This window comes from Arvicola amphibius, chromosome 2 (genome assembly GCF_903992535.2).
Source record: "Arvicola amphibius chromosome 2, mArvAmp1.2, whole genome shotgun sequence".
In the NCBI taxonomy this organism is placed as follows: domain Eukaryota; kingdom Metazoa; phylum Chordata; class Mammalia; order Rodentia; family Cricetidae; genus Arvicola; species Arvicola amphibius.
Genome location: NC_052048.2, coordinates 187,620,444 through 187,646,690, shown reverse-complemented (window position 1 = coordinate 187,646,690; position 26,247 = coordinate 187,620,444). Strand labels below are relative to the sequence as shown.

Genomic DNA, 26,247 nt, shown 5'->3' with positions numbered 1-26,247 from the left:
GTCCCTAACCTGGGACAGCCTATGTCTTGTCTACCTCAAGAGTTTCTAAAGCCTCACACAGAGCCCCTAGGCTGACCTTAGGAGCAATGGAATGGCAGAGTTCATACCAATGTGTACATCCACAACCCTATTACCTTCTCCTAGATACACAAGCTGCTAGCCCAATTATTTGTTCGTCCTGGTTCCCTTGAATAGGACTATGTTTGCCTTTGCATGAGCTCAGCACCGGACACTGTGCTGCCAGGTTAGGCCCCACCAGTATTTACTGAACAGCCAGACTGGCTGAATGTACACAATTCAGACTACCCCATTTGTTCCTTTGGTGACCGTGTGAAATCCTCCCCCTAAGCTGTCTTTGTGGGAAAGACTAGGGAGGACCTATAGGTCCCTGTGATATAGGCCCACAGCTGGGAGGATACGGAGATGGAAGGAAACCAAGTTGGAAGGGCAAGGCCTGTGTCAGTGATGACACTCTTTTATAAGGTCACTCTCGTTGAGTTCTTCCACGCCGCCTGACTATGTTTTTGTTGATAGAGTGAGGATGTTTGGTGAAATTGAGAGCACAGTATAAAGTCTGAGCCTAGAATAGGTAGGGATGACTCTGTGTAAAGCTTTTCTGGCATTAAATATTTTCCCCCTAAGGATTTCCATTTTTGTAAAATCATTTTTCTTTATACTTATACAAATTCCAGATAGAAGTTGGTCTCTAATTCAGAATACTTTTTTTTTAATAGAAAAATGAGCTCAAATCATAATAGTTAGGTGTGGTCCCTTCTCTTAATTGTGGTTTTGCAAAGTCCCTTATGTATAGGTAGGTAGGTAGATAGATAGATGATAGATCCTTTTTGTATAGTTAGATAGATAATAGATAGAAAGATAGACAGACAGACAGACAGACATATATGAATTTCTACCATTTCATTTGTTTCCCTGATTTGTAGTCAGATTGGTTGAGCCTCAGGAAAAATCTGAAAGAACTTGTGTATCCTTCATGTCGAGTCTCCATCTGTTGACATTTTTGTCACATTGGCTTCATCCTTATACAGTCAGTTCCACTATAACATGAAATAATGTGTTCCAGAAACCTCTGCTAGGAAATACCATGCAGTGCAAATCAATTTCATGAGAAAAGTGAGAGGTAGGCACAGCCCTCAGAAACATCAGAGACACGGAGAAAGGGGAGGGAGGAGGAAGAACCTAGTAGGGACAGTAGGAGAGTCTCCAGCACATGAGGTGGGTAGGAAATACATAAGTACTGCATAAGGGTGTGATGCTCCCGGAGAAACCTGCGGTTTCCCTAAGGAGGCGAGTGTTGGAGGGCTGAGCAGGGGACTGTGAGACACGACACGGGCTACCTGAGGTCCCATGGTAAGTTGGGATACTAGTGGGTGGTGGTGGCTCCCAGCACACACCAGACAGCGGTGGGAGAAGGAAGAGCATTGCTCATTTCTTCGTGGCTGAGTCTTCTGCATTCTCTGGCGTTCCTCATGGCTGAAATCACGTGAAAACTAATTTGATGATCTCTGTCATCAAGCCCCCCGAGCTGGTAGTTACTTCTCAGCACTGTTGTAAGATACCTGACAGAAACAGATGAGTAAGCCTGGCTTTTGTTCCCAGTTTCAGAGGTTCTGGTCATGCACCTTTACCCATTGGGCCATCTCGCCTGCCCAGAACTTTAGAATTAATTTCTCATTATTTATTAAATGACTAGCTGGGCTCTTTTTAAAAAAAATTGGGATTGCATTGACTCTGTAATAGAAAATAAGGAGTTCTTTGTGTTCAAATTGTTCCCTAATCATCACTGACCCAGATTTAACAGGCATTGTAAAAGGCATTGATTTCATATGGATTTAAATATTAACACCCCCCCCAGCCTGAACTATTTGAAAATAAGTTGCAATGATGTTTATATCTCACTTCTAAATAATTAAGAATGCGCTTCCTCAGAGTAAGGCGGTTTTCCTGTATAACCCACAATGTCATTACCATTCCCAGGATAATTACCACTGATTCATCAATTAGCTGTTTAAAAGGCATGCTTGTTCCTAATAAAGCTGTATTGTTCCATTTGTTTTGGTTTTATTGCCCTTCGTCTCTTGTCCTAGGCACTGAGCTGTGTTGGGATGTGAAAAAAAAAGTCAAGCAAAAGTCCTCCTCTCCAGCCTTTCAGAGTCTACAGACTACCAGAGAGACAGGCGTCTAAGGCATAATAGTTGAGCAATAAGAGTTGCAGCTTGTTTTTCTTTCCTTCAAGGAGCATGTCAGAAGAAATGAGCTCTGCCCAGAGCCTCTGAACCTCTGCTATGTCCATGATCCGCGCTTCTGGTGGACCTTGCTCCTAACCCAGAAGGGCGTGCCTTCCTCTAAAAGTAAAGGATGCAGCAGGCAGGATGTCCTCCTCCCCTCCTTGGTTTGGCCAGGCACAGAGCTGTAGTGAAGAGGACCTTGAAAACCAGGCTGAAGAAAGGCGACATTATTCTTTAGGGCAGCTGTATGAAGTCGAATATGGCCTTGCTCATGAATACCAGGCATCTAACAGCTATGGTCTAATCAAGATAGGATCCATTCCTTTTTCATGTGTGTCTTAGCTTTGCCAAAGATTAAAGTATCGGCTCAGATCTATGGGGCCACCCAGGGACCTGAGTTCATGTCGCTTTATGGCTTTGTTGTTCCTCCTGTCATGACATCACCCGTATCCCATTCTAGGCAGCATGATAGAGGAAAGGGCAGCGTGTTCCTTCCCTTTCGGGCACATTTTGGAAGCTACGTGTCTCACTTCTGTCTGTATCCCACACCTACGTGCAGGAAGGGCTGAGAAACAATCTTCATTGGGAGTCCTTGTACTAAGTTAAAAATAGCAGGGTTTGAGAATGGATATTGAGGGGCAGCTTGCAGAACCTGTTATACCAGCATGCCTAAAAGCACCGAAGGGACTTTCAATAAAATTAGTCCCTGAAAATGGTCCATAAAAATGCAGTTATTGCGAGGCATATTGATTCATGCCTGTAATTCTAGTCCTTGGACTGAGGAAGAGAATTGGGCTACACAGCGAGTTCCTGGTCAGTTTAAGCTAGAGTGTGAGTTCCTGTATCAAAATCCCCCCAAGCAGACAACAATAAAGCGCAGATGTATTGTCAGTGATTTTGGAAAACATTAAACACTATTGATCTTTTTGAGATTCACATCACTAAAGGCTCAGTGAAGGTCTATAATAATAATAAAAAAAAATACATGGTGGTCTTTGTTCAACCTAAAAAAAATCTGGCCATAAAAGTGTTTCACACCATACTTGATTTTTCTTTGAGAAACCGTGTTCACATTAGCTTTGGGATTCCCAAAGGATCCTCAGTGAAGCAACAGGAACGTGTGGGAATTGTGTCAGTCGAGATTCAGACATCATGTATAGAAGGATTGCCACAGGGACTAGCTCTTATGTAACGTGGGGGCTAATTTGGCAGTCTGTGTAAAGCTGCTGTCTGCATGACATGAATGGGAAGGAAGGAGGAGGCAGATGGGGACCTAGGTCAGCCGGTCGCTGCTCTCACTATGTAGCTCTGACTGGCCTGGGATTTAACCTTATACTCAGAGATCTGCCTGCCTCCGCCTCCCAACTGCTGAGATTAAAGGCATGGGCCACCATGCTTGGCCAGTTGCCCCCAGTGTTGGTGATGTGAGTATCCTATAAGAGAAGTTGATGTCCAGGACTGGAGAGATGGCTCAGCAGTTAAGAGCACTGACTGCCCTTACAGAGGACCTGGGTTCAATTCCCAGCAACCATATGGTGGCTCGCAACCATCTGTAATGAGATCTGATGGCAGATTCTGGCATAAAAAAGCATCTGATGCAGCACTCATATACAACAAATAAATAAATCTTAAAGAAATAGAAGTTGATGTCGATTGTGGAATAGAAAACATACCTACCTTCCAAGCTCAGGTATCATCAGTAGCATGGGCAAGCCTGGCTGCTGTTCTCACGTTAGGAGGTGAGGATGAGCAACCCCGCAGGTAGACAGCTCGATGCCCCAGCACCGACCTTCAGTGTGTCCTTCACATCCACCTTCAGCTGTAAACTGGAAACGGGTTGAATGGGAGTCTGAGCCACGTAGTTCAGCCTACTCAAGTAAGTGCCTTCAGAAGCCAGCGCAGGCACTTCCCAGATGGCAGTGATAGAACTGTTTCAGTCACGCTAGCTGTCATAGCTTTTAATGGGCACTAACCTCCATGGGCGTCATAGTTTAGTATAGATAAAGTGCCACGCCCAAATGAGAGAAGTGATATATGGACACACCATTCTTATCACTGTAGGTGAACAAGTAACGAGCAAAAGACATACTGGTTGCTCTTATAAAATCTGAAAAGGGCCAAGCTGATTCAGAGCCGTAGTTACCTGTAAGAGGATGGATATGGCTGGAGGGCTCTCAAGGGGTGCTCTGGTGCAGATGTAACGTTCTTAATGCTGCATGACTTTCCTCTGCTGCCTATACAGGAATGCTCTCTTTGGGAAAACTTAATGTGTTGTGTAATTGATACTTAATACTAGGCTTCAGTACAAAGTTTAAGTTTCCTCAAGTTATAAGTAGTTATGGGTTATGGAAAAGAAACTTTTTATTAGGTGAACCCCATAAAGAGTGGGGTGGAGCCTAGGGATGTAGCTCAGCTGTGTCTGATATGGACAAGACCCTAGGTTAGGTCCCTTGGGTTTTAGATGGATGTTCGTGCATAATAAAGAAGAGAATACAGGAATGTGGGGAGACTTGATGCTTAGGAAACTTACCTTTACTCTGAAACCTAACACTCCCTATGAACATGTTTTCTTGTCTTTAACCCAGTTAACAGAATGTCATTTTAACCTTTTTCTGTTTTATGGAATTTTAATTCCCTTCTTTTCATGCTTTTATGTTTTCAGTAAGTTTATTAGTTGGATATAATTGTGGGACTGGGTGGTCTCCTGCGCTGTCTGCAGTGGCTTGCAACTAGATATCTGTTCTCTGATGATCCAAACAATTATCTGAAAGTGGTAGTGGCTAAGATAGTTGATGGTGTTTTTATTTTTTTTTTATTTTTTTTTTATTTTTATTTTTTTTGGTTTTTCGAGACAGGGTTTCCCTGTAGTTTCTAGAGCCTGTCCTGGAACTAGCTCTTGTAGACCAGGCTGGTCTCGAACTCTTGATGGTGTTTTTAAAGCCTAGAAAACTTGGACTTGGAGTGCTAATCAGCTTGCTCAGAAATGAAATCTTACGAGTTACTTATTCTTTGACTTTGGGAAGTTTTGAATATACAAACACAGGACAGATTATTCTACATTGTTCTCTCTGCCTGTAGCTTACGTGGCTGATTGTGCAGTGCTCGTACTCCCTCTTTTGGAGGATGATTGTTGCTAGATTCTACCTTCCTGCCTTCTGTCATAGCAATCGTCCAACGGAGCTGTAACTGCTGGTCCTTTTCTCCGTCTCCTTTTAACCCTTAGACTCTCATCATCTTTGTGGTCAGGGATTATGCCTTCTTCATGTTTCCAACACCTAGCTTAGTAGAAACCCAGAAGTTGGTTATGAGTGGCAGAGTCCCAAAATTCCTAAAGTGAAGAACTGATAGTTGATTCTTGAAGGGTCACATCTGGGAAGAGGTGAGAAGGAGGTGGTATGTGCTACACTGCTCAGAGAAGCAGGGAAAGACCCAGAATCATATCTTATCGGGGAAATCAGGAGAAAGAGGCGTTTTGAGGAATTAGCAAACATCACAAGGTGGTCAGTGAGAATTGGGGTTTTTTTCAGGTTGGGGTCAGATGTTAATGGCTATAGATTGTAAGATTAAAAACAATATCTCAGGAGATCAAGGTAAGACTATAGGATGGAGAAATGGGAGCATAAAGTTAAATAAATAAAATCTCCCTATACTTAGAGAAGTGAAGCCATAAGAGGAAAGTTTGGGAGTGACCTGAATAGAGAGGCACAGCCAGAGGGAGACCCTCAAAGGATACTGACTTTGAAGCAGGAGATGGGGTCCCTCCATTGCCCCCTCCTGGCCCCCTGGTGTAACTCATCAGGACATGGATGAGATGAGCCCCCTGGTTCTGGAACCGTCTGGTCAAACAGCGCATTTCCCAGAAGCAGTGTGTGCTGTGCTGTGCTGTGCTCTTTCTCAGAGTGATTTTTGTTTGTTTTAACCTGACCTCCCTGTTTCTGCAGGAAACATGGTAGAATGGTGCTTACCACAAGACATTGACCTTGAAGGTGTCGAGTTCAAGTCTATGGCCAGTGGGTCCCATAAAGTTCAGTCTGATTTCATGTGAGTACTTCTGAACCCATCTTGCTCAGCTTGACCCCTCCTCTCCCACGCTCCCCAGAGCATGTTATCGCGAGGTGTCTTCAGGCAGTGTATGCGTGTATTCTGTGTTTATCCGGTTTCCCATCAAGTAGGGTTCCAGCTCTCAAGCTTGCAACGGGTCCTGACCCTCCCAAGCTGACAGCACCTACCGTAGAGGTTCTGCTATTACTGCGTGATTATGTGGCCCTCGTGGAGGTTTTTGGTTTCAGTGTAAGAGAGGAGTTTCAGTTTAGTGTGGGTTAACCTAAGACATCTGTGTGATAAGCTTGGAGTGCTAGCTTTAAGCAGGCCAGTTTTTAGGGCTGTGTAAATGGCACATTGTGAATTTTGCGAGAAGCCAATGGATACGCTTTAAGGATAATTTGTAGCTTTCGTCTCTGCATTGGACTGGAGCCATGGCTGATCCAAGCGTATAAAGGGAAGGAAGTAAAGCGTCGGCCTCATTGGCGCTGTCAGAAGCCAAGGAACTGAGAGCGTCAGGGTTTGTTCTGAGAAAACAGACTGAGTTAGTTCCAAAGGAGCCTGGAGGTCAGTGTTGGTCCTGGTTCTCCCATTGAAGCCGTTAGTTGCGCCAGAGAGGATACCAGGGTCTGTGACTGTGAGCATTTGAGCGGCACGCCTATGGAGACCACATGCTATCGCTAACCCTTGACTCTGGGATAGCCGGTTTCAAGTCTTAGAGCTTTGACTGCTCCCCGGGAGACTGAACGACTTCTTTTATGGCCAAACTTTGTTATTTGGAGCTCTGAACATAGCTGTTTGCACAAGATCGCGTTACAAAGGAAGAAAAGCAAAAAGTATGTCTGTTTCCTAAGCCGGAGCCTCAGTACATATTTGGTCTATTTCAGCTATTTTCGAAAGGGGCCCTTCTTTGGCCTGGCCTGCTTTGCCAACATGCCCGTGGAGAGCGAGCTGGAGCGCGGGGCACGGATGAAGTCTGTGGGTATCCTCTCTCCCTCCTACACCCTGCTGTACCGCTATATGCACTTCCTGGAGAACCAGGTTCGGTAAGTGGCTTCTATACATGGCTTTTATATGTTGTGGGAAGCAGCAGGATCAGCAAGCTGGTGGCTGTGCAGTGAGTCCCTGGATGCGGAGACTGGGGCCCAGGACCTCAGGTGTCTTTCCTATGGCATCTGTGGCCCTGGGCCAAGCCTCAGTTGATGCTCCTTTCTTTCTTACAGCAAATGTATTATAAAATAATTCTTTATCCTATAATGAAAGTTGGGGAAGATACTTGCTTTCAGTTTTATTAATACTCTCATCAATTTTAATGACATTTTAATCAGACATGAACGTGATCTTTGTTTATACTCAGCTGCTATATTACTGTTTTCCCAGGTAGGCAGGTAGAACATAAATATAAAGTGTTTTATGTCAAATCACTTAATATTTGGGGTAATAGAATATGTAGCAGCAGAAGAAAAGTTATTAGTTACTATCTGTCTATCTATTGCATAATGCAGATAACCTAATTGAATGTCAAACAATGCTGGAGAATGTTATCTCTAGTCTAGTCCTGGAAGCACCATTAAGATTTTAATCTCTTTTCTTATATGTATATTTGTGCTTTGGTAAAATATGCTTGACAAGTGGGCATAGTGGCCCAGGAAATAAAGGCTTTTCAGTTTACATTTGTAGCAATATAGCAAAGACCTTATGTGTCAAACATAAAACATATATAAGAGTGTGTGTGTGTATAGTGTGTGTGTGTGTGTGCACTTAGCATAGATACTATATATAAACTATTTCATTCTATGCATCATTCATTCATTCTTTCATTCATTCATTCATTTACTCACTTTGAGTTAGAATCTTGCTTCGTAGCCCAGACCGGCCGTTTAATTGCAATCGTATAGGATCCAGGCTTTTTCTGTGGTTGCTGGGTTATAAACTGCAGTCCTCATGATTGCGCAGCTGTTGCTCTCAACCACTGAGCCACCTCCACAGCTCCCTTGGGTCATGGTTTCAGTGGACGGGATCTAAGCTAGTCCATCCTTCTTTCTCTCATTTTCATGGTCTCTCACATTTGATCCTTAGAGTCTGACTCCCCCCCTCCGCTCCTCCCCGCATCTGCCTGAGTACTTTGGAGTGAGCAAGACTCTGAAGTGCTTTTCAGTACAAAGAAGTTGGTTTTCCCAGCCTCACGAGATCTAAATCAGTGGATTTTAATAGCGATGATCAGCTTTCCTGATGAGCAATTAAAAAAAAAAAAAAAACAAACCACTCTCTTCTTCAGCTTTTAAGCCAATGGTTTTTGATTCTATAACAGCTCATTTTCTGGGTACCAACTTCTGCTTTAGCTAAAAGAGACACTAAGTTACTGTAACAAAGAAGAGACCCCAACATATAGCTGTTCAAACAAGTCAGAACCCCATCCTTCTAGCGCAGCTGTCCCAGACCAGACGGAGAGAAGGGTCTCAGCGAGGACGGTGCCTGGGACGCCGTCCTTCCGTCTCAGCCATCTTATAGCGTGATGGTGGAAAGTGACTCATTGCTGTCCTGTGACATTTCAACCAGTAAGGAGAGAGATTGATGCAAAAAAAATCTCAACTTGAACACATCACTTCTGTGCACATTCCGTAGGCTAGTTGTTGGCTGCTGGCCAAACCCAGCCGTAGGAAGCCTGGGGACATGTCGTTCCGGAAAGGGTGAAGTCATCTAAAATGTGGAGGCTCTGTGTGCTGAAGAAAGAAGAAGGCAGCCTCTACCAGTGTCATAAAGCTGTAGACGTTCCTCAGTTACAGTATCCACCCAACAGCCCTATTTACCGCTGTTAGTTCGGCATGTCTTTTAAAATCGATCCGTTCGCATGTTTACAGATACAGATCCTTATTCTCCCTCTCACACAGGAGAAAGCATGTGTCGTGTTTGTATTTTCCTCTCACACACGAGAAAGCATGTGTCGTGTTTGTATTTTCCCTTCCCATTCAGCGGTAGAGGAGCTTTCCTGTGGGCACACTGGAAGCGTCCCCATTGTTTTCCCTGGCTGAGTCAGAAAGACTAGAACAAAGATGAGACTTGGAAACAGGGCACAAGGAAAGAGCAGTCCGGTCTAGGTGGGACAGTGACTTCTGTGTAGTTAACTAGACTTCATTTCTGCACTACCTAATCTGCATATAAATTGACTCTGACTTCCAATGTCCCAGGCTTGCTTACTAATATTTTATCTACAGATATTACCTATCTGTGTTCAATCGCCACAACCCATGTAAGAGAAAAAGCCAGATATGGTGGGGCATGCTTGTAACCCCAGCACTGGGGAGGTGGAGAGGTGGATCCCTAGGGCTCACTGGCCAGCTATCCTAACCTACTAGGCAAATTCTGGGGCTAGTGAAAAATAGAATCCTCAGAAACCATACCTAAGGTTGACCTCTGACCTCTACCCATACTGTTGAACACGCTGTCTGGGTAGCTTCACCGCATGGCAGAACAAGTAACTCATGATATATTTAACCATTCCATTGTATTGAGCTTTAAGACTGTTTATTTTTTGCAACTACAGAGAGGAGCATCTTCTGGATAAATTCACATTCATGAATTTCCTAGAAATGGAGTCATCACTGGGTCAGAGGATGGACACAGTGTGCTGTTTGACACACGTTTGACACACCTTCAGAACGGTGGTGGTACTTTCCCCCTGAGCCAGCAGTAAATGGGAATGCCTGATGGTTCTGTATCTCTAGAGCCCAGTGACAGACTGGTTCAGACGACAGAGTGAGGTCGGTGGCAGAGCATCTCTGAGTCCCAGTGGATGAATCACGGCAGAGTACAGTAGGGGACAGCAAGGGTCTCTGTCCTGAGCATCTGCACAGCATGTGCCCCATCAGTGCAGGGGGCTGTGGGCCTAAAGAGAACCCAGCCTGGCTGCTCCTGCAAGGGGAATCCTTGATCTGGTTCACACAGTTGGCGCCCCGTATCAGCAGCATACGCCCAGTCATTTGTCCCCACCAATGATTTTCCATGGGTTGTGTGGTATGCGTTTCAGTGTGGTGGTTTTTAAATTTACCTGCCCTTGTTGAACCTCATCGTCTCCAGCTTTGAAAAACCGCCTTGTCTTCTGGCACTCTGTGCCTCTAGTACCTTAGGTGTTGTGGTCTGATGACCTATTACAGACCCTACAGTGGTGTTTAAACTCTGAGGCTTCCACACAACGGTTGGATAACATTCCTCTCTGGATTTCTGTTTATGCCTGGGCCTCTGTGTCCTATCCTACATTGCCTGTTACTGCCATGTTCTGTCCCAGCAGGCAGTGATACCTTAGACTGTCAAAGGACAGAGTCCTGATTAGCTGTTTTTTTTATTTTATTTTATATTTTTTTTTTAAGATTTATTTATTATGTATACAGTCTTCTGTCTGTCTGTATGCTTGCTAGACATGAAGAGGGCATCAGACCCCATTACAGGTGGCTGTGTGCCACCATGTGGTTGCTGGGAGTTGAACTCAGGACCTCTGGAAGAGCAGTCAGTGCTCTTAACCTCTGAGCCATCTCGATGGCCTTGCCTTTAGCTTCCTGTCTAGAAGCCTCACAGCGCTGACTTTTTCTGGAGGATCTTGGTCCAGCTACAGCACTGACTGTGGTCAAAGATTCAAGGCCAGCAGCTGAGTAGCAAATCAGCAAACAAAATGAAGGTGCCGTATTTAAATTACTGTGGATAAGTTACCTCTTTTAAGACTGAATATATAGATTCTCCGTGGGCTGTTAAGGGAAAATGGATCTTAACTCAAAACACATTTGAACTTCACACATTTGAATACATTCGGACTGGCACCCCGCTGCCTTTTCAGAACAGCTAGCCAGACCTTAGCCACCAAGGATTTCCCGTCCAGCCCAGGAGCTTGTCTATGAGTTACCGCCGCTGCTGTGAGTGCCCTCATGCTGGTTCATTGCTGCTAGTACATGGCCGCCTCCCTAAGCAAAGCTTTTTGGGCCCCTAAAATTAGAGCGAGGTGCTTATTTTTAGTAGTTATTTTCTAAACTTTTCTTTGGGAGGAGGCAAGGACCCATTGTTTAATTCAGGCTAACCTTGAAGTTATGATTCTCCTGCTCAGCCTGTTCTTGAATTATAGGTGTACACTGTCACACACAGCTAATAAACACACACACACACACATACACACACTTTGTTTGTTTGAGACAGGGTTTCTCTGTGTAACAGCCTTGGCTGTCTGGGAATTCCTCTGTAAACCAGGCTGGCCTCGAACTCAGAGAAATCCTCCTGCCTTTGCCTCCTGAGTGCTGGCATCAGAGGCGTGCGCCACCATGCCCAGCAGCAACATCTTTTTAAGCGCAATGATGACGTGATGTTAACTGCTTTCAATACAAACTCGTGCACAAAGTCTCCGCCGTCACCTTGTCGTTGAGTGCTGGAAGTCGCTCGGGCGGCCACGAAAGCATCTGCTACTACTTTTTCATTGGACATCTTCCTCTGAGCAGCTTGAGTTACAACATGGCGTAGGTGCTGGCAGGTTGGTGGATGGGAGGAGCAGGGACTGCCTGTTTAGTGTCGTTCCAGCTGTAATCAGCGATTCTCCTTTTTCTCCCCCAAAAAGCCTCTTTTTAATTGTTCGGTGGTCACCGGAAAATAAACCAGGGTTGAGAGGACTTTTTAATTCATCCTTCTGTTAATTTGCTGGGACAGTCTAACAGCATCTGTAATGGGGTGCCTTAGAAGAAAGAGACTTCCTGTCGCATAGCTTCGGAGACTCAGATTGAAAACATGAAGTCGTCAGTGTTTACCGCTGCTGGTTCCGCGTCTCCCCCAGCTCTGTGCTTTGCTGGCGGTCTCTGGGTAGCTTGGCATCTGCATCCCCCAGTGTCCGCCTTCGTCTTCACATAGCTACCGCAGGCCTGTGAGTGTGTGTGAATTTCCCCTTTTAAGTCACACCGAATTGGGGTTTCCCTGAAAATACCTCGGTTTAACCTAATTGCCTCTGCGCAATAAAGCCGATACAGGTATTGAGATAAAGGTACCGAGGTAAAGGCCGAGATTCCAGCATATCTCTGGGGCGGGAACAAGAATCAACTTCTGATATTTCCATTAAACATAGTGCCTTGGTTTGGAGGCAGGATTCTGAGTTGTCCAAATGATCTAGGACCTCAATGCTGTTTTCTTGATCCAAGGGTCAGTTAACAAGGCTTTTGGGCTGAGCACAGGATGTGACAGAGGGGAGTGCAGGGCGTGTGTATGTGTGTGTGTGTGTGTGTGTGTGTGTGTGTATGCGCACGCACGCATGCGCTTCTGCTTCATTTACATTATTACTTGATGTGGAAGTGTGAGCCCCCAGCGGCCTTCAGTCATAGCTTTTCCTTTCTTTGAGACACTACGGGCTCAGCTTCTCCCTGTTCCTTTCCACCAGCACTAAGCACAAGCATGCTCACATTCTACACAAAGCAAAGCAGCTGTAGGCAGGACGTGTGTGGCCTTCCAGGTTCTTTCTTCCCACAATAAACAGCGCTTAGAAAAGCACATGTGATCAGCAGCATAGCTTGCTCAAGAAAATAGACAATCGACCCTGCCTGTTTGTTCTGAACATTTTACATGGCGCCATCCGGGAATTGCAGGTCCTGTGTGTGCAGGTCCTGTGTGTGCATTTTGTACAAAGACAACTTGAAGGGAGTGTGTCTGGACCTTTAGCTCTTTGGATAGAGATCTGCAGTTGTGCTGGGCAGAGCCACTCACTGTGTGTGTGTGCTCCACAGACACCAGCTGGAGATGCCTGGACACTACTCTCATCTGGCCGCATTCTATGAAGACAAGAAAGGGGTGCTCCATGCCGGTCCTGGAAGGGGCGGCAGCCTGCCACCCGTCTACTGGCTGCCTTCCATCCACCGCTACATGTACCCCGAGATGAAGGTGAGGCTGGCCATTCTCTCATATATCTGGGAATAGTCGTGGTAGAGTAGTTTTTAAATGATAAGGAAATTATGCCTCAGCCTCCTGCAGAATAGTGCTTTTGGTAGAACTGGGTTAAATATAAGCATTTGGGTTCATTTAAAACATAAGGCAAATTGCCTTAAGCAATATGCAGTCTGGAGCCTTCATAGCACAAATCCACATACGCTGGGTCACATGGGGTGATCTCCTGGGATGCAGGATGCTTTTGATTGTGTCTGTTGTTTCTGCTATTATAAAGCCAAACGTTCAAACTAAAGATGAAGAGTTTGATAAACAGACAAGGTATTTCATAGCTGTGTTATTTTGACATTGTCTTATTTGGAAATTCTGCAGCATCCTTTGCATTTGTACTAGCATGTTTGTTTAATGTTAACAAGAAAGCCGACCCGCAGCAGGTGTTCAGAAGATACAAAAGGCTCTAAGAATATGAATTTCTGTTGTCTCTTCCTTCTTCTCCTGTGGCTGGGCACAAGATATTTCAGTAAAACTCAGGACTCCTCTTTCAAAGAAATTAATTTATCAGTGCCTGTTGCAACATTCTTTTAAAGTAAGGTTTAAAGAAAAGTGTTCTTTTTTGTTGTTTGTCTTGTTTTTTATCCTCGTTGTCTATTTAAAGCAATTGAATGGTTCACTGACTTGCTTTAGGCCTTTATAGCTAGGAGACTGACAAAATCGAAACCCAGGACTATGTCAAAGCTCGTGTTCACTCCCTACCCTCCTTCACTGCTTTTCCAGAGATTTGGACCAGAACAACAAGGGGCTGGTGAATGATATCGGGGTAGAGGTTGTAGGTTGCTTTGGAAAGGAAAATTTCCCTCCCAGGTAGCCCCATCAAAGCTCTGGAGATTGAGGACAGCCAGTGGAGGCATAGTGCAGGGGCTGCAGCAGGGCTGGCGTAGGGCTTGGGTCCTCCCCAACCCCCATTCCAGCAGCTCTCAGACTTTCAACTCAGTGTGTACTTTGGGGAAGCTGCCTGTCTTCAGAACTGTGCTGGCCTGCCTTTCTTATGGCTGATGAGCCCGCTATGCCTACAAGGAAGCATTAGAGTGGCCTTCTGAGCTATATCACAGGTCACTGGTTTGACGCCTCTGTTCTGCTGGTGACACTGGTGTTCTCCGTGCCTTGGTGTTCCTAGCTGTAAGTCATTCATGTTTTGTCTCTGGTGGTCCTTAAGCCGGCTGAGGTAACCCATGGTCTAGTTTCCCAGTTTTACGGACTAGGAAAGCAGAAACTAGAAACATTGGCTCCCTCTCCCAGGCTTCCCTGTTAGTGAACAGCAAAGACAGGAGGAGCGCAGTTCTCAAGCTGACACTGAGCCCCTAGCGGTCCTTCCAGAAGGTAGCTCTGTGGTAGGGTGGCCCCCTGCAGTTGGGACTGTTGGCCCCTCATGCCTGTAACTGCTGCAGATACCGGGCTGTGCACAGGAGAGCCCCCAGGTCCCTGCTGTTGCAGTCTGTTTGCTCGTCATTGTATTACAGTGCTCAGTGTTTTATGTTAAATGTTCTCACTGAGGCATATGTATCTTCAAGGGTAGTCTCCAAAAGTACATACTTTAAAAAACGCCTGCATTCGAAACCCACGTGCACATACAGGCACATGCGTGCCCAGGCCAGAGGAGAGCTCGGATCCCTTGGATCTGGAGTTGCAGGTGCTTGTGGGATGTCTGTTATGTGGTACTGTGCTCTGAACTCCTGTCGTCATGACTGTATGTTAAGTGTGCTGAGCCATTGAGCCGTCTCTCCGGCTTCCAAACTGCTGAGTTTTAAACCATAAAATCCAGCTGTTTCCTCTGCACTTCTCTCCAGAGTAAAGTGTTTATAGTTCTTAAGTTCAGACTTCATTCTGTCAGGAGAGCTGACACATCAGAGGAATCAAGCACCAGGTAGCATTTAGTGTGGAAGCAACTATCTCTGAACACTTGGGGATTTCGCGGAAGGCTGCGTCACAGTGACCACCTCTAACAAGCCGTCCACCCGCCCTTGCGTGTTTCCAGATCACACACCCGGCTGGCTGCATGTCTCAGTTTATTAAGTTCTTTGGAGAGCAGATCCTCATTCTTTGGAAGTTTGCCTTACTCCGAAAGCGCATTCTGATATTTTCTCCCCCACCCGTGGGCGTCGTGTGCTACAGAGGTAACGAGAAACCCAAGTGAGGGGCTCTTCCTAAACACCCAGTACATACGCCTTAGTCCTTCAGTTACTGAGCAAGTTGGGAAGAGTTTGGGCCCTATCAGAAGGGTCAAGGCTTCTGGTTAGATTTGTGTTTTAGAATATGGAGTCTAGAGGCAGTGAGGACAGATGAGGTTTCACCTTCATATCTGGGGGAGAGATGAGGGTCTGGGCTAAAGCAGAGATGAGGTAAACTGGATGGGGTTGTCTGAAGTATGCAGGGATGTAGTTGAGAAAGAGTCTAGGACCACAATGATGGGGCCACCAAAATGGGGAACCGAGGCATGCGGGGGGGGGGGGGGGGGGGGGAAATTTGGGTGTGTACTTCTTGAGACATTTCCGGGGAGATGTATATGAAGCACTTGTGTGATTGGGTCAGGACCTGTAGGGAGTAGTTGGCCTTGAGAAGAAGATTTGAGAGGGACACAAAGCCTGTATCTTTGGGATGGACAGCATCACCTGGACGGAGTGTGACGAATGAAGGTGTCAGGTGTGAGAGGCTGACAAGTAGTAGTGCAAGGACAGGCGAATGAAGGAGATGGTGGAGAGAGGAGGACCAGAGGATGAGAGGGTCCAGAGGGTATTGAGGAGGGGGAAGGTCAGCAGAACCAAAGTCTAAGTCAGGTCAGTGAGAGAAATTCAGAAAACACCTGTTTGACGATACATTGCTGATGAGACCTTCAGGATATCCAGTTCTGCAGTGAGGCCCTCAAAAGATTCTCCAAGGCCACCTGATTACAGGATAGGTAGCACAAACCAGGCCCTCCCCAGCTTCAGAGACAACTTCCCATTGCCCTAGCAAAACACAAGAGGCTGTGAATTCCTAAGAGGTTTGTTTGGGCTTTTAGTTCTGAAAGTCCAAGAGAGCGATGCTGGCATCTAGTCATCTTTTGAAGATCCCCTGGCGGAAGAGATGGTGCAGGAAAGAGTACTGTGTGGGAAGGAGCAAAGTCACTCTATAACATGCTTTAGCGATAACTGACTCGGTGTCTTCAGACACCAAAACTTGTATGAGCGTGGCACCTCTTTGACATAATTCCATCTTAAAGATCCCACATCTCTCAGTAATACTACTTTGGGGGCCAAGCCTCAGAGTGGGGATTGGCAAGAACAAACCACAGACTGTATGTAGCAGTTCCCATGTAGGTCAGCTGTTCGGTCTTGAGTGGGGAAGATGGAACAGAAGGGAAGATTCCTCATTTCTGTTGTCCCCACCTTTCCAGTGTACTGCTGCTGTTGTCTGGCCAATGTCTCTCTGCCTGGCATTGGAGGCACCATCCCCGAGTCGAAGCCTTTCTTCTATGTGAACGTGGCTGACATTGAGAGCCTGGAAGTAGAGGTGTCCTATGTAGCCTGTGAGTATGGGGCCCTCCCCTCCTCTCCCTGTGTCCAAACCCTTTCTTCTCAGAAATAGGCTCTTGGACTCTTGGCTCTGTAGTCAGATTGGGGTGGCTTTCTTTGTGCCCCCTTGGGGTTACCTCATTAATCCTGGGCTCCGCAGGCACCACAGAGAAGATATTTGAGGAAAAGAGGGAGCTGTATGATGTCTACGTGGATAACCAGAATGTAAAGACACACCACGACCACCTGCAGCCCCTGCTGAAGATCAACAGCGCAGACAGGGAGAAGTATCGCCGGCTCAACGAACAGAGGTGAGACAGCTGCCCGCCACATCCATGCCGTGAGTGCTAGTCAGTGCAGCCCAGGCCAGCGCTGTGCTAAGAGGACCAGAGGTTTGCAGGGCAGTCAGGAGCACCATCCTGTTCAGGATGGCTCTGCGAAATCTACTCCACCACCCCCTTTCCTTGAGCATTCCTAAAAGCGGGGGATGTGAAACGGGATAGAAATCAAGGGGAGTTCTGTGCTTTAGGAAGCCCACATGCTACCCCTGCTGCAGGGTAGCAGACACTCATGGGTGGTTTCTGGTGGGCTTGAGACTCTGAGATCCCAAGAAGGAACAGTTACAACACCAGCTTTCAGAAACGCCCCAAAAGACCTTGTTTAGATTTGCCCATGTATGTTTGGAATAGCCGTTCATCCGCATGGTATGGATCCAATAGGAAACTTGTGTATGCACACTGTCCCACGTAACTCTCAATTCTGTTTATCCTAGGAGAGAAAGGGTTATCATATATTATCCCCATTCAGTGAACAATCAGGCAAGACTAAGGACAATCAGGCAAGACTAACCTGATTAAGGGGGTTCCAGTGGCAAAACGGGCCACAGATCCTGGGTTTGAGTCCAGGCTTTGCTCATTCTCTTCTAGTCTCTGGCCTGGCACTAACTCTGCCTGGTGCTGTTTCTTGGGAGATAGGGACAGTGTTGATGTTGGGTTGCTGCCAATCATGTAATTGGATGTAGCAGCCACTAGAGCCTGATAGTGTTCTACCCTCTAACAGGCAGATGCTGCTGTACTCCCAGGAAGTTGAAGGAGACTACAACCCTTGTGAAGAAGACCTCTTTGTGCTGTGAGTTGGCCGGGGCAGCAGCGGTGGGTCTCTGGGAATCCTTTCAGTACTAACTTCTATGGATAGACAACTTGGTTCGCGCCCATGCAACCCACTACAGTTTCGGATGTCCTTTATTCTCAGGGCTCTCAGGGCTCGGTCCTTAGTGGTACCCTGAGTCCTGCACACCTGTCAGGGTGAACCCAGAGTTGCTGAAGAGACAGGGGCAGGTCCTAGAGAAAACGGGGACCCTGATCATACATCTTATTGACCATTTGCATCCAGGATGTCACCACATAGCTGTCATCTCTCCACCCTCTCATTTGTTGACCCTCTGGAAAGACCAGATCCTTGTGCTGAGTGTTATGAGGTCAGCTGGAAATTCTACCCTTGAATCGAGGGTAACCTCTCCTCTCCAGATCTGGTAGACATGGGAAGGGCTGGCTTTCAAGTAGCCACAGGAAGTCCTGTTTCAGAATCAGAGCAGAATGTGATTGAAGTAGAAATAAATGCTCCGGAGAGTCCTTAGCTTTGACGAGGGCATCTCCACGGAGCTCTATCTTGTTTCTGAGTCTACTTCCTAATGCACACGCACTGTGTCTGGGCAGACACAGTCTTGTCAAGGTGTGACAAACAAGCCATTTTGTTATGTCTGTGGAAAACCTTTAACTCCAAGGCAGCATGGCTGAATGAACGCCTCTCTAAACACAGCTCATTTACTCATTCAGCATGTGTACAGCTGTGACCCCGAAATCCTTTTTCTTACTGTATAATGTTCCCGCAGACACCCTCCTGAAGAGAGCACACACCCTGAGCGCTATGAGCCCTTGCCATCCTCAGGGAGTGCAGCGTGCCTTGCCTTTCCACTGCTGGCTTCAGAACTGCCCTGTGCCTGCTCCAGCCACTCTGAGCTCTCCCTGTCTGCGTGCAGCATCAGCGACCTAGGGCCGCAAGGCCAGCGCAGAGCCCCGTGCTCTCTAACGAGGCTTGTTGGCTACCAACTGCAGCAGTCCAGTCAGGGCTTTGAACAATGTACATTTCAGTCTCTGGCTTGAAGTCTTGGCCTCAGAACTGCATTCCCAGGTTCTGTGTTTTCACTCTTCCCTGAGGGTTAGGCACGGGGAGAGAAGCTGTTTATGGAACCTCTCCAGAAGGCTATGCTTAAAACAGGAAAATCGTAGTCAAGCAGCCATCCCTACAGATTACTCTGTCATATGGTGATTCTTGCCCTATGATTTCCTTGATGACATCATTCACATTCAAATAACCATTTTACATTTACTCCCTCTAAAAATTGTTAGATTTAATTTGGAAGTTTTGCACAGTTCGGGCTCTGTATGTTTGGATTATCTGGATGACCTTTTGCTGAGTCTTCTCTCCCTTTCCTGTCTTGGAAATGCAGGTTTTTCCTAGAGCAAAACAACCGGATTTTTCAGACTCTGTTGGAGGTGTCCGCCAGTCAAGATAAAACTCTAACAGCAGAGCATGCCCGTGGCATGGGACTGGACCCGCAGGGAGACAGGAGCTTTCTGATGGACCTGCTGGAGGCCTATGGCATCGATGTCATGCTGGTCATTGATAACCCCTGTTGTCCATAGGAGGAGGACCAGGACTTGGTGGTGAGCCGCTCATGTGGGGTGACAGGAGCCTGGAGTGCACCCCAGGCCCTCGGCAGCTTCAGTTTAAGTTAACACAAAGGACTGTTTAGACTCTCCAACCCATTCAATGTGTGCCATTTCCTTTCTCCCCTCCGCCCTGGGGCTGAGGTGAGGCCATCCGGGTTTTGTAGCCTTTGGTTGGACATTGGAATCTACTGTCTTCCACTGCTGCTGCTTTGGGTTTGGTCTTAGGAGTTCTGTCAGTCAGAGTGAGTCAGACTCTGGGATGAACTGTTCAGAAGATCTGTGCATCTTCATCCTTTGTTGCACTCAAGAACATGATAACCATGAGTCCTAGTATGGCCTTAGACGTGCATCTGCCTAAAACCAGAAACTAATCAGATGACCTTTCAGGGTCACCAAGTTCTAGGGTCGGGTTGGGATGACCTGTTTGTCATAGGACAAGTCTGCGTCTTCTGTGTTGACTGTAGTGGGGACCACAGAGAAGGAAAGCAGTGCTTCTGACCGAATGTCAGGGAAAGGTAGAAAACTAGAATGCATCTGAAACCCTTTCTAAAGTAAGGTAATGGTAGCTACACAGTGTAGCACACCCCTCGCCCCTCCTGCACCCGAATCCCCTCGGGATGGGTTGGTGAATTCTGAAGGTTGGAGCTGGCCCCCGGAGCTTATATAAGCTCATTTGACATTTGAGTCTCTTTTGAGGACTGACTATCTTCTTGGTGTAACAGGTTCAACAGGCAAGGGAAGACATCTTACGGTTCTCTGAGAGCTCTCCGGAGGGATTATTTGCCGTCCTGAAGCAGATATTTCTAGTGAATTCGGAAATGTAGCCAGGGTCTGAGCTGGTTGACTCAGTTTGGGATGTGGTAGGAACAGGTCTCTTAACTGGTTTAAAACTCCCACAAACTTATCTTTAGCAGAGACAACATTCCTTAGCCTAAGCAATTGGATCCACAGATCCAACAGATTTGACAGGGAAAATAAAAAGTGCCTCCCCTGCCTGGAGAATAGCTGGAAACCGCAGACAAACAACCATGCCTGCTTTCTTTGGCCTGGGATGGAACTTGTAGCCACCTTGTTCTTTGGGGCTGGGTCACTCGCGACTGCCAGGTTCCTAGATGAGACACTAGGTGAGAGGCAGGTGTTAACCATACTCAGAAAGCCAGTTCCAGTGCTAGTCTCCTTAAAGATTCTGACTGAGTTTGCATTTTCAGTAATGATTTCTTCTCCTGTGCTCCTACTGCCTGCCTCTGTTACATGTGAGCAGCCAGCCAGCCATCCAACACCCACGTCTGTAGTAGCCAAAGAGCAGTCAGGCCGATGTCCGCAGCAAGAGAACTTCAGACGGCGGGGCTCTGCCTCTTATCTCAAGTCTAGGTTCTCGCTTAACTCAAGTATTTTCGCCGTAGTTCCCTGATTAAAAACTCAAGAAGGAAGAGATTTGTGTGTGTGGAGAAGCAAATACACACTGATGAGTCAGGGTAACATCTTTCTGTAAATATATAAATAAGTTTGGGCACTGGCATAAACTGTTCGGCTAATAGGTTTTTCTCCTCTGCAATGTGGGTTTAGCGGTCATCCCAGTAACATGTTTACAAAAAACACAGCTGTGCTCAGTGGTGCAAGCTTCACCTGCTCCTTCCTGTGGCTGACTTCTCCTCGTGCCCCAGGGCCGACTGAACAGCGACTTCCAGTGATCTCTGAGAGCCTCGAAGTTGGGCGTAGATAGCCAGCCAGGGATAGGAAGAGCCCTTGCTGAGAACCTCCCCAGAGCCTTCTGCTTGCCACCACTGTTCCCTGTGCTGTTGCAAGCTGATCTAAAGATAGCAAGGGTGAGAAAGGCTGTCCTTTGTGAAGTTGGGCCCTGTGGACCCTTTTAAACTAAGCAGCCGATTTCCTGGTCTCTTTGTATCCCGCCCACCCTTGCAGAGGACCAGTGTATAGGTGGCCCCAGAGGGATACAACCCCCAGATGATGCCATGTCTTAGGTCATAGGTTCTGGGCTCAGCTGACCCCAGAGCAGGACTTCTTGTTCAACATCTCTTCCAATCCTTCCCTACTCTGCCAGCTTCCTCCTGCAGCCAGAACCTGGCACAGACCTGTGTGGCCCAACAGATGTATGTTAGCACCTCTGCAGCCTTTGCCTCTGTTATCAGCTTCAGAGTACGTCTTAGAAGTGAATTCCTGTCTGTGTCCCCGTGAGGTCTCACTTCATACCACACTGATCCCCCCCAGTGGCGGTGAGCCATGCAGGCCTGCCTCATGTGCTGCAAGTTCCCCGTACAGCGAAGAAGTTTGGGTAGATGGATACAGGACCCCCTCTACCATGATGGCACAGAAGCTGGCAGCCACAGGATTTGCTCTTTTTTGCCACTTTTGAAATACTTTCTGAAAACCCATCTGGTTTTATTAGGAAGAAAGAAGTGGGTTCACACCCTTCACAATTCCCTAGGTCTGACAGTCAGCAGAGTCAGGCATTTTTTTTCTTTTAAATTACCACTGGCCTCTAGGGAACAGGGTTAAAAATTCAGATGTGGGTCCTGCCACTCTTCCGGTGGCCCCCACCAGATCCCTGCCTAAGCTAACAGAGCCCTTCTGGGAAGCACTAAACCCCACCTGTACCATGCTGTGAACCATGTGCCAACCCAGAAGCACTTCCTGACTTGAGTTGCTGGCTACTCAGTCATTCTTAAATTAGAAGAAATTCCAAGTGGCCACAATCCTCAGAGGGATTGGGGTTTTAGATCTGTGGACATCCATATTAAAGTGGATGTTGTCAATTTCATTAGCAGATGGTAGGAAACACTTGGCTAGCTGGTGCCTGGCTCAGGACTTTTTCTCCAGAAGGAGTAAAAAATAGCACAGCTTATCCCCCCCCCCCCCCCCCCCCCCCCCAGTCTTCAGAGGAAGGCTAGGTCATTGCTTGGTATTAGCTTCAGCTTTAAACATGGAGCCTTCCTATGCTGGGCGCAGATCCAGGCCAGCGTCGGTGTCTTACCTGGGGCCCATATGGTCCCGCTAGGAGTACAGTGTGACAGGAGGCGTTGGCCTCCCACACTCTGACCCTCCCAGGCTGTGGGAGAGAAGCTGTTTCCATGGCTGTGACAGAACAGGATAGGAACCGAAGGCTGTTCGCTTACCTTGCTGGAAACCACAGGAAAACCACGGGAAAGGTGAGAGCTACACTCAGGAGACAAGAGTGTTAAATGCTTCATGGGAAGGTTCGCGTAAATACTTACCTGACATTAGCTAGGAGATAAAGGTAAATTGAGTCATAACCCATGGCTGTCTTCCTTCTGGTGGTGGTGGGCGGTGAACCTGCTGTCTTGAGGCACTGAAAGCGTATGGATGCAGTGAGGGGGACAATGACTTGCACAGGGCGGTACCCAGTTAGCCCTCTGGTGGCAAACGCTAGCCTCTAGAGACACAGGCCCTCAGGACCTGTCCTTTCCCTCAAACTCACAGCAGAGAGTGGACTGAGGTGCTCTCTCCAGGTTCAGTGGTCCTTGTGTAGTAAAGAAGGGATACAGGGTGTGGATGAATAGAATTACAAGATAATGCCAAGTTTCACAGTGAACTTGCCTTACCATGAGAAGAGTTTGAAAACTGACGAGAACCTCTGTAGGAAGACCAACAGGCCCTCCAGGGCTGCCATCTCCCCACCAGACTTGCAGGCAGGTAGGCTATGATTCGAAGAGCTGTCGGCCCTCCTATCTCTCACCCATGGCTCACAGTTCCACCCCATGGTGAGGATCCTGGGGGCCTGTGGGCTTTACCTCAGCAGACCTAGTCTCATCCCTTCTCATCTCATGAAAATCCTTTTCTGATTCAGGTAGGGGAAGGGGAGAGGCTGAGGGCTCCTTTCTACCCAGCTCATGGGTTTTGACTCTTCCACTTTATTGCTAGCATACCTCTGCTCCCAGAAGCGACTGGAGTACTGAGTGTTGTAGGAAAAAAGACTGTGAATTAAGGTAACGTTTTCCCTATGAGAAACGCAAGTTTATTTTTATATCAGTGTTACTGAGTACTAAAGTGTTGCAATGGAAAGGAATTGCAAAGTCATAATCTAAGAAGGAACGGGCGGCTTTGTAACTGGATAGCCGCCGAGGCCCTTGCGTGTCGTCATCCGTGACAGCGGACTGAAGCGTGAGCACAGACTTTTTCGGTGGCACTAGTTGGCCTGGGAAGGATGAGATGGCCACCAACTCTGGCTGAAGCTCCAGGACAGAAGGGATAAATGCAGTCCTTCGGTGACTGCTTCCTCCTGGTCAGGGGAGAGGGTGGCAGCGGGAGGTGGTTTCTAGCTGGCACTTTAATCCACTGGAGCGGCTGCAAGTTGAGTGGTGATGGTGTAAATTTAGAAAAGGAATAGGAAGTTTCTGGTGCTATAGAGAGAAATGAAGATGGGATAAAGAAAGCTCTGCTTTCGTCTTTTGAGAACTTATTCTAGAATTGCAACATGGCCCTGGCTCTCAGAAACATGTTGACTTAAAGTCTGAAAGGTTTACAGCAGAGGATTTATTTACTTTCGCAGCAGGTGCCTGCTCAGTCCCACGGTGAGTTTATCCTGATGATACTGGGGCTTGTGGGGGCAGAATAGGGTTTATAAATTGTGTATAGATGGAACTTCAAAGTGAAATACCCAGACAGAGCAAATATATTTAATCAAAATTGTATCTGGGTAAATTAAGCAAAGATATATAAAAGTTAGGAAAACTAATATCAGCCATCAGCAATGGGGGGATTCTGGCTGGGCTCCTGAACTGTCAGCATGGGTGGCTTCTAGGATTTGAGATAAAGGTAAACAAAACCAAGTTCTTTATTTGTGCAGAACTTGCTGGCTAAATTTTTATATAAGTCTGGAATATAATCCTTTCCTGAAGAAATAGTTGTCACCAAGGAAATCTGTTTTCCAATTTTTTTTTCTTTTTAAAACAGTAAGTGTCCCTGTTGCCTTAAATGTAAAAACCTACTTTGTGAAATAACCCCAGCCTAAGAGTTATAGCAATAAGAGAACCCGAATCTATTTTTGTTTCAAGTCTTTACCTCTATGACAAAGTCAGAAAGATAATTGGTAAGTTTTGCTCTGGGTACTGCTGCAGACCGAAGTATCCTTTCTCTGTGTCTTCAATTGTGTGTTATTTACAGACCTGAAGAGAGCTGGGCTTAACCCCGAGGCTAAGTGCAAATGTTTCTTGAATTGATTCTTTCTGTGGTACAAGTAACACCTGTGTATATCATATCTGTATATATCTGAACCAAGTTATGTGCAGAGGTTGATAATAACTATATTTACAAAAACCCCCAAATTTTTACAATTAAAGTTCACATTTTAACATGAACCTGTGTGCCGTGATCTCTAGCAAGGTGTCTTTGGTAGGAAGGAATGATGATGACCCCGCCTGTGAGCAGAGCCCAAAGGCTGGATGCCGCTTTTACCTACAGAGATGAGGACAGACACTGGGGAGCTGCAGCCAGTCCTCTGAGGGACTGTGGTTGGATAAACATCTCCAGGTAATGGAAACGAAAGTCAGAGAACCAGGACTATGGATCTTTAATCCCCACAGGAAACTTCTAGACTCTAGAGAAGCTATTTTGTGTCAGAAATATCTTCTCAGAGTTTTATGTGGCATTATACAGATATATGTGCACATGTTTATCTGTATTCTAAAACTGTTAGTTCAGCTTTGCCTTTGGGGGAATTATTTTAAACTAGTATAGAGTGAATGGCAACATTATTGATGGCAAGGCTAGGTTTCTATTTTGTAAGTGGGATGGCCATATCCAAGAGTGTGCCTTATAAGAACTAACATACTTACAGTTGTTCGCTTGATGAGGTGACCCCCATGATCCCCTCTGCAGAGCTGAGCATCTGCATACTTGTTAAATGTGGGTATTTATGGATGTCCAAAGAACAAAGCAGGTAGACAATGAAACCCAAGTCCTTAAAGGGAACTAGGGAGTAGCCGCTCCCCACCGCCAGACAGGGTTTCTCTGTGTAGTCCTGGCTGTCCTAGAACTCACTCTGTAGACCAGGCTGGCCTTGAACTCAAGAGATCTGCCTACCTCTGCCTTAAGTGCTGGGATTAAAGGCGTGCGCGACCACCGCCAGGCATGAGCAAAATTCTTAACGTGGGTCCAGTATCTTTTCCTAACCACGTGGCACTTACGGTTAGACTCTGCAGCTAACGGTGTTTTAAGAACGAACACTGGATTCTATACTGGTCCTTCATGCTGTTACAGAAGCACAGTCTTCTATCTCCTTACCCTCCACAGCTGGCGCTGGGTAACTGACTCATGCTCTTCTTCAGACTCACCTGTTTGTTGCTGATAAAGCAGAACATTTGCCTCCACCATAAACATACAGAAATAAACAGACAAACCTTATTTTTGTATTCTTCAATTGAGGGCTTTCTTGTAGGTGCTGTCTGTCTGATCCATTCATGCACTGATTTTACTGGAATGGGCTGTGTGGATGGGTATATCACTGTCTTTAAATTTTATCTTCCTCAAGTTCCTGTTGCTATGGCTGTCACTTTCCCTTTCATGATGGCAAGGGCTCAAGCCAACTTCGGACAGTGTAGGCCTTCTAGAGTTCAAGGTCTTCTGGGTATGAGCAAAGGAAATGCCCATGCTAGAATTAAAAGTAAATGGCACTGGGGCTGGAGAGGTTCAGCGATCAGGACCCAGGTTCAGTTCCCAGCACCAACATGACAGCTAACAGTTGTAACTTCGAGATCCGATACCTCACACAGATATGCATGCCGACAAAAGACCAATGCACAT

General features: G+C 46.6%; 1 protein-coding gene across 1 annotated transcript in view; it reads left to right on the top strand.

Moving 5' to 3' along the window:
• The window catches only part of Dennd11 (DENN domain containing 11), a 28,446-nt gene extending 6,098 nt beyond the window's left edge, over positions 1 to 22,348 (top strand). The window contains exons 2-9 of the mRNA XM_038320515.2: positions 6,188 to 6,287; positions 7,175 to 7,333; positions 13,031 to 13,184; positions 15,220 to 15,358; positions 16,618 to 16,749; positions 16,896 to 17,046; positions 17,795 to 17,863; positions 19,245 to 22,348. Coding sequence (XP_038176443.1) covers positions 6,188 to 6,287; positions 7,175 to 7,333; positions 13,031 to 13,184; positions 15,220 to 15,358; positions 16,618 to 16,749; positions 16,896 to 17,046; positions 17,795 to 17,863; positions 19,245 to 19,440 — 1,100 coding nt within the window. The 3' untranslated portion in view covers positions 19,441 to 22,348. The remainder of the gene's footprint in view (positions 1 to 6,187; positions 6,288 to 7,174; positions 7,334 to 13,030; positions 13,185 to 15,219; positions 15,359 to 16,617; positions 16,750 to 16,895; positions 17,047 to 17,794; positions 17,864 to 19,244) is intronic.
• The last annotated feature ends 3,899 nt before the right edge of the window (positions 22,349 to 26,247 follow it).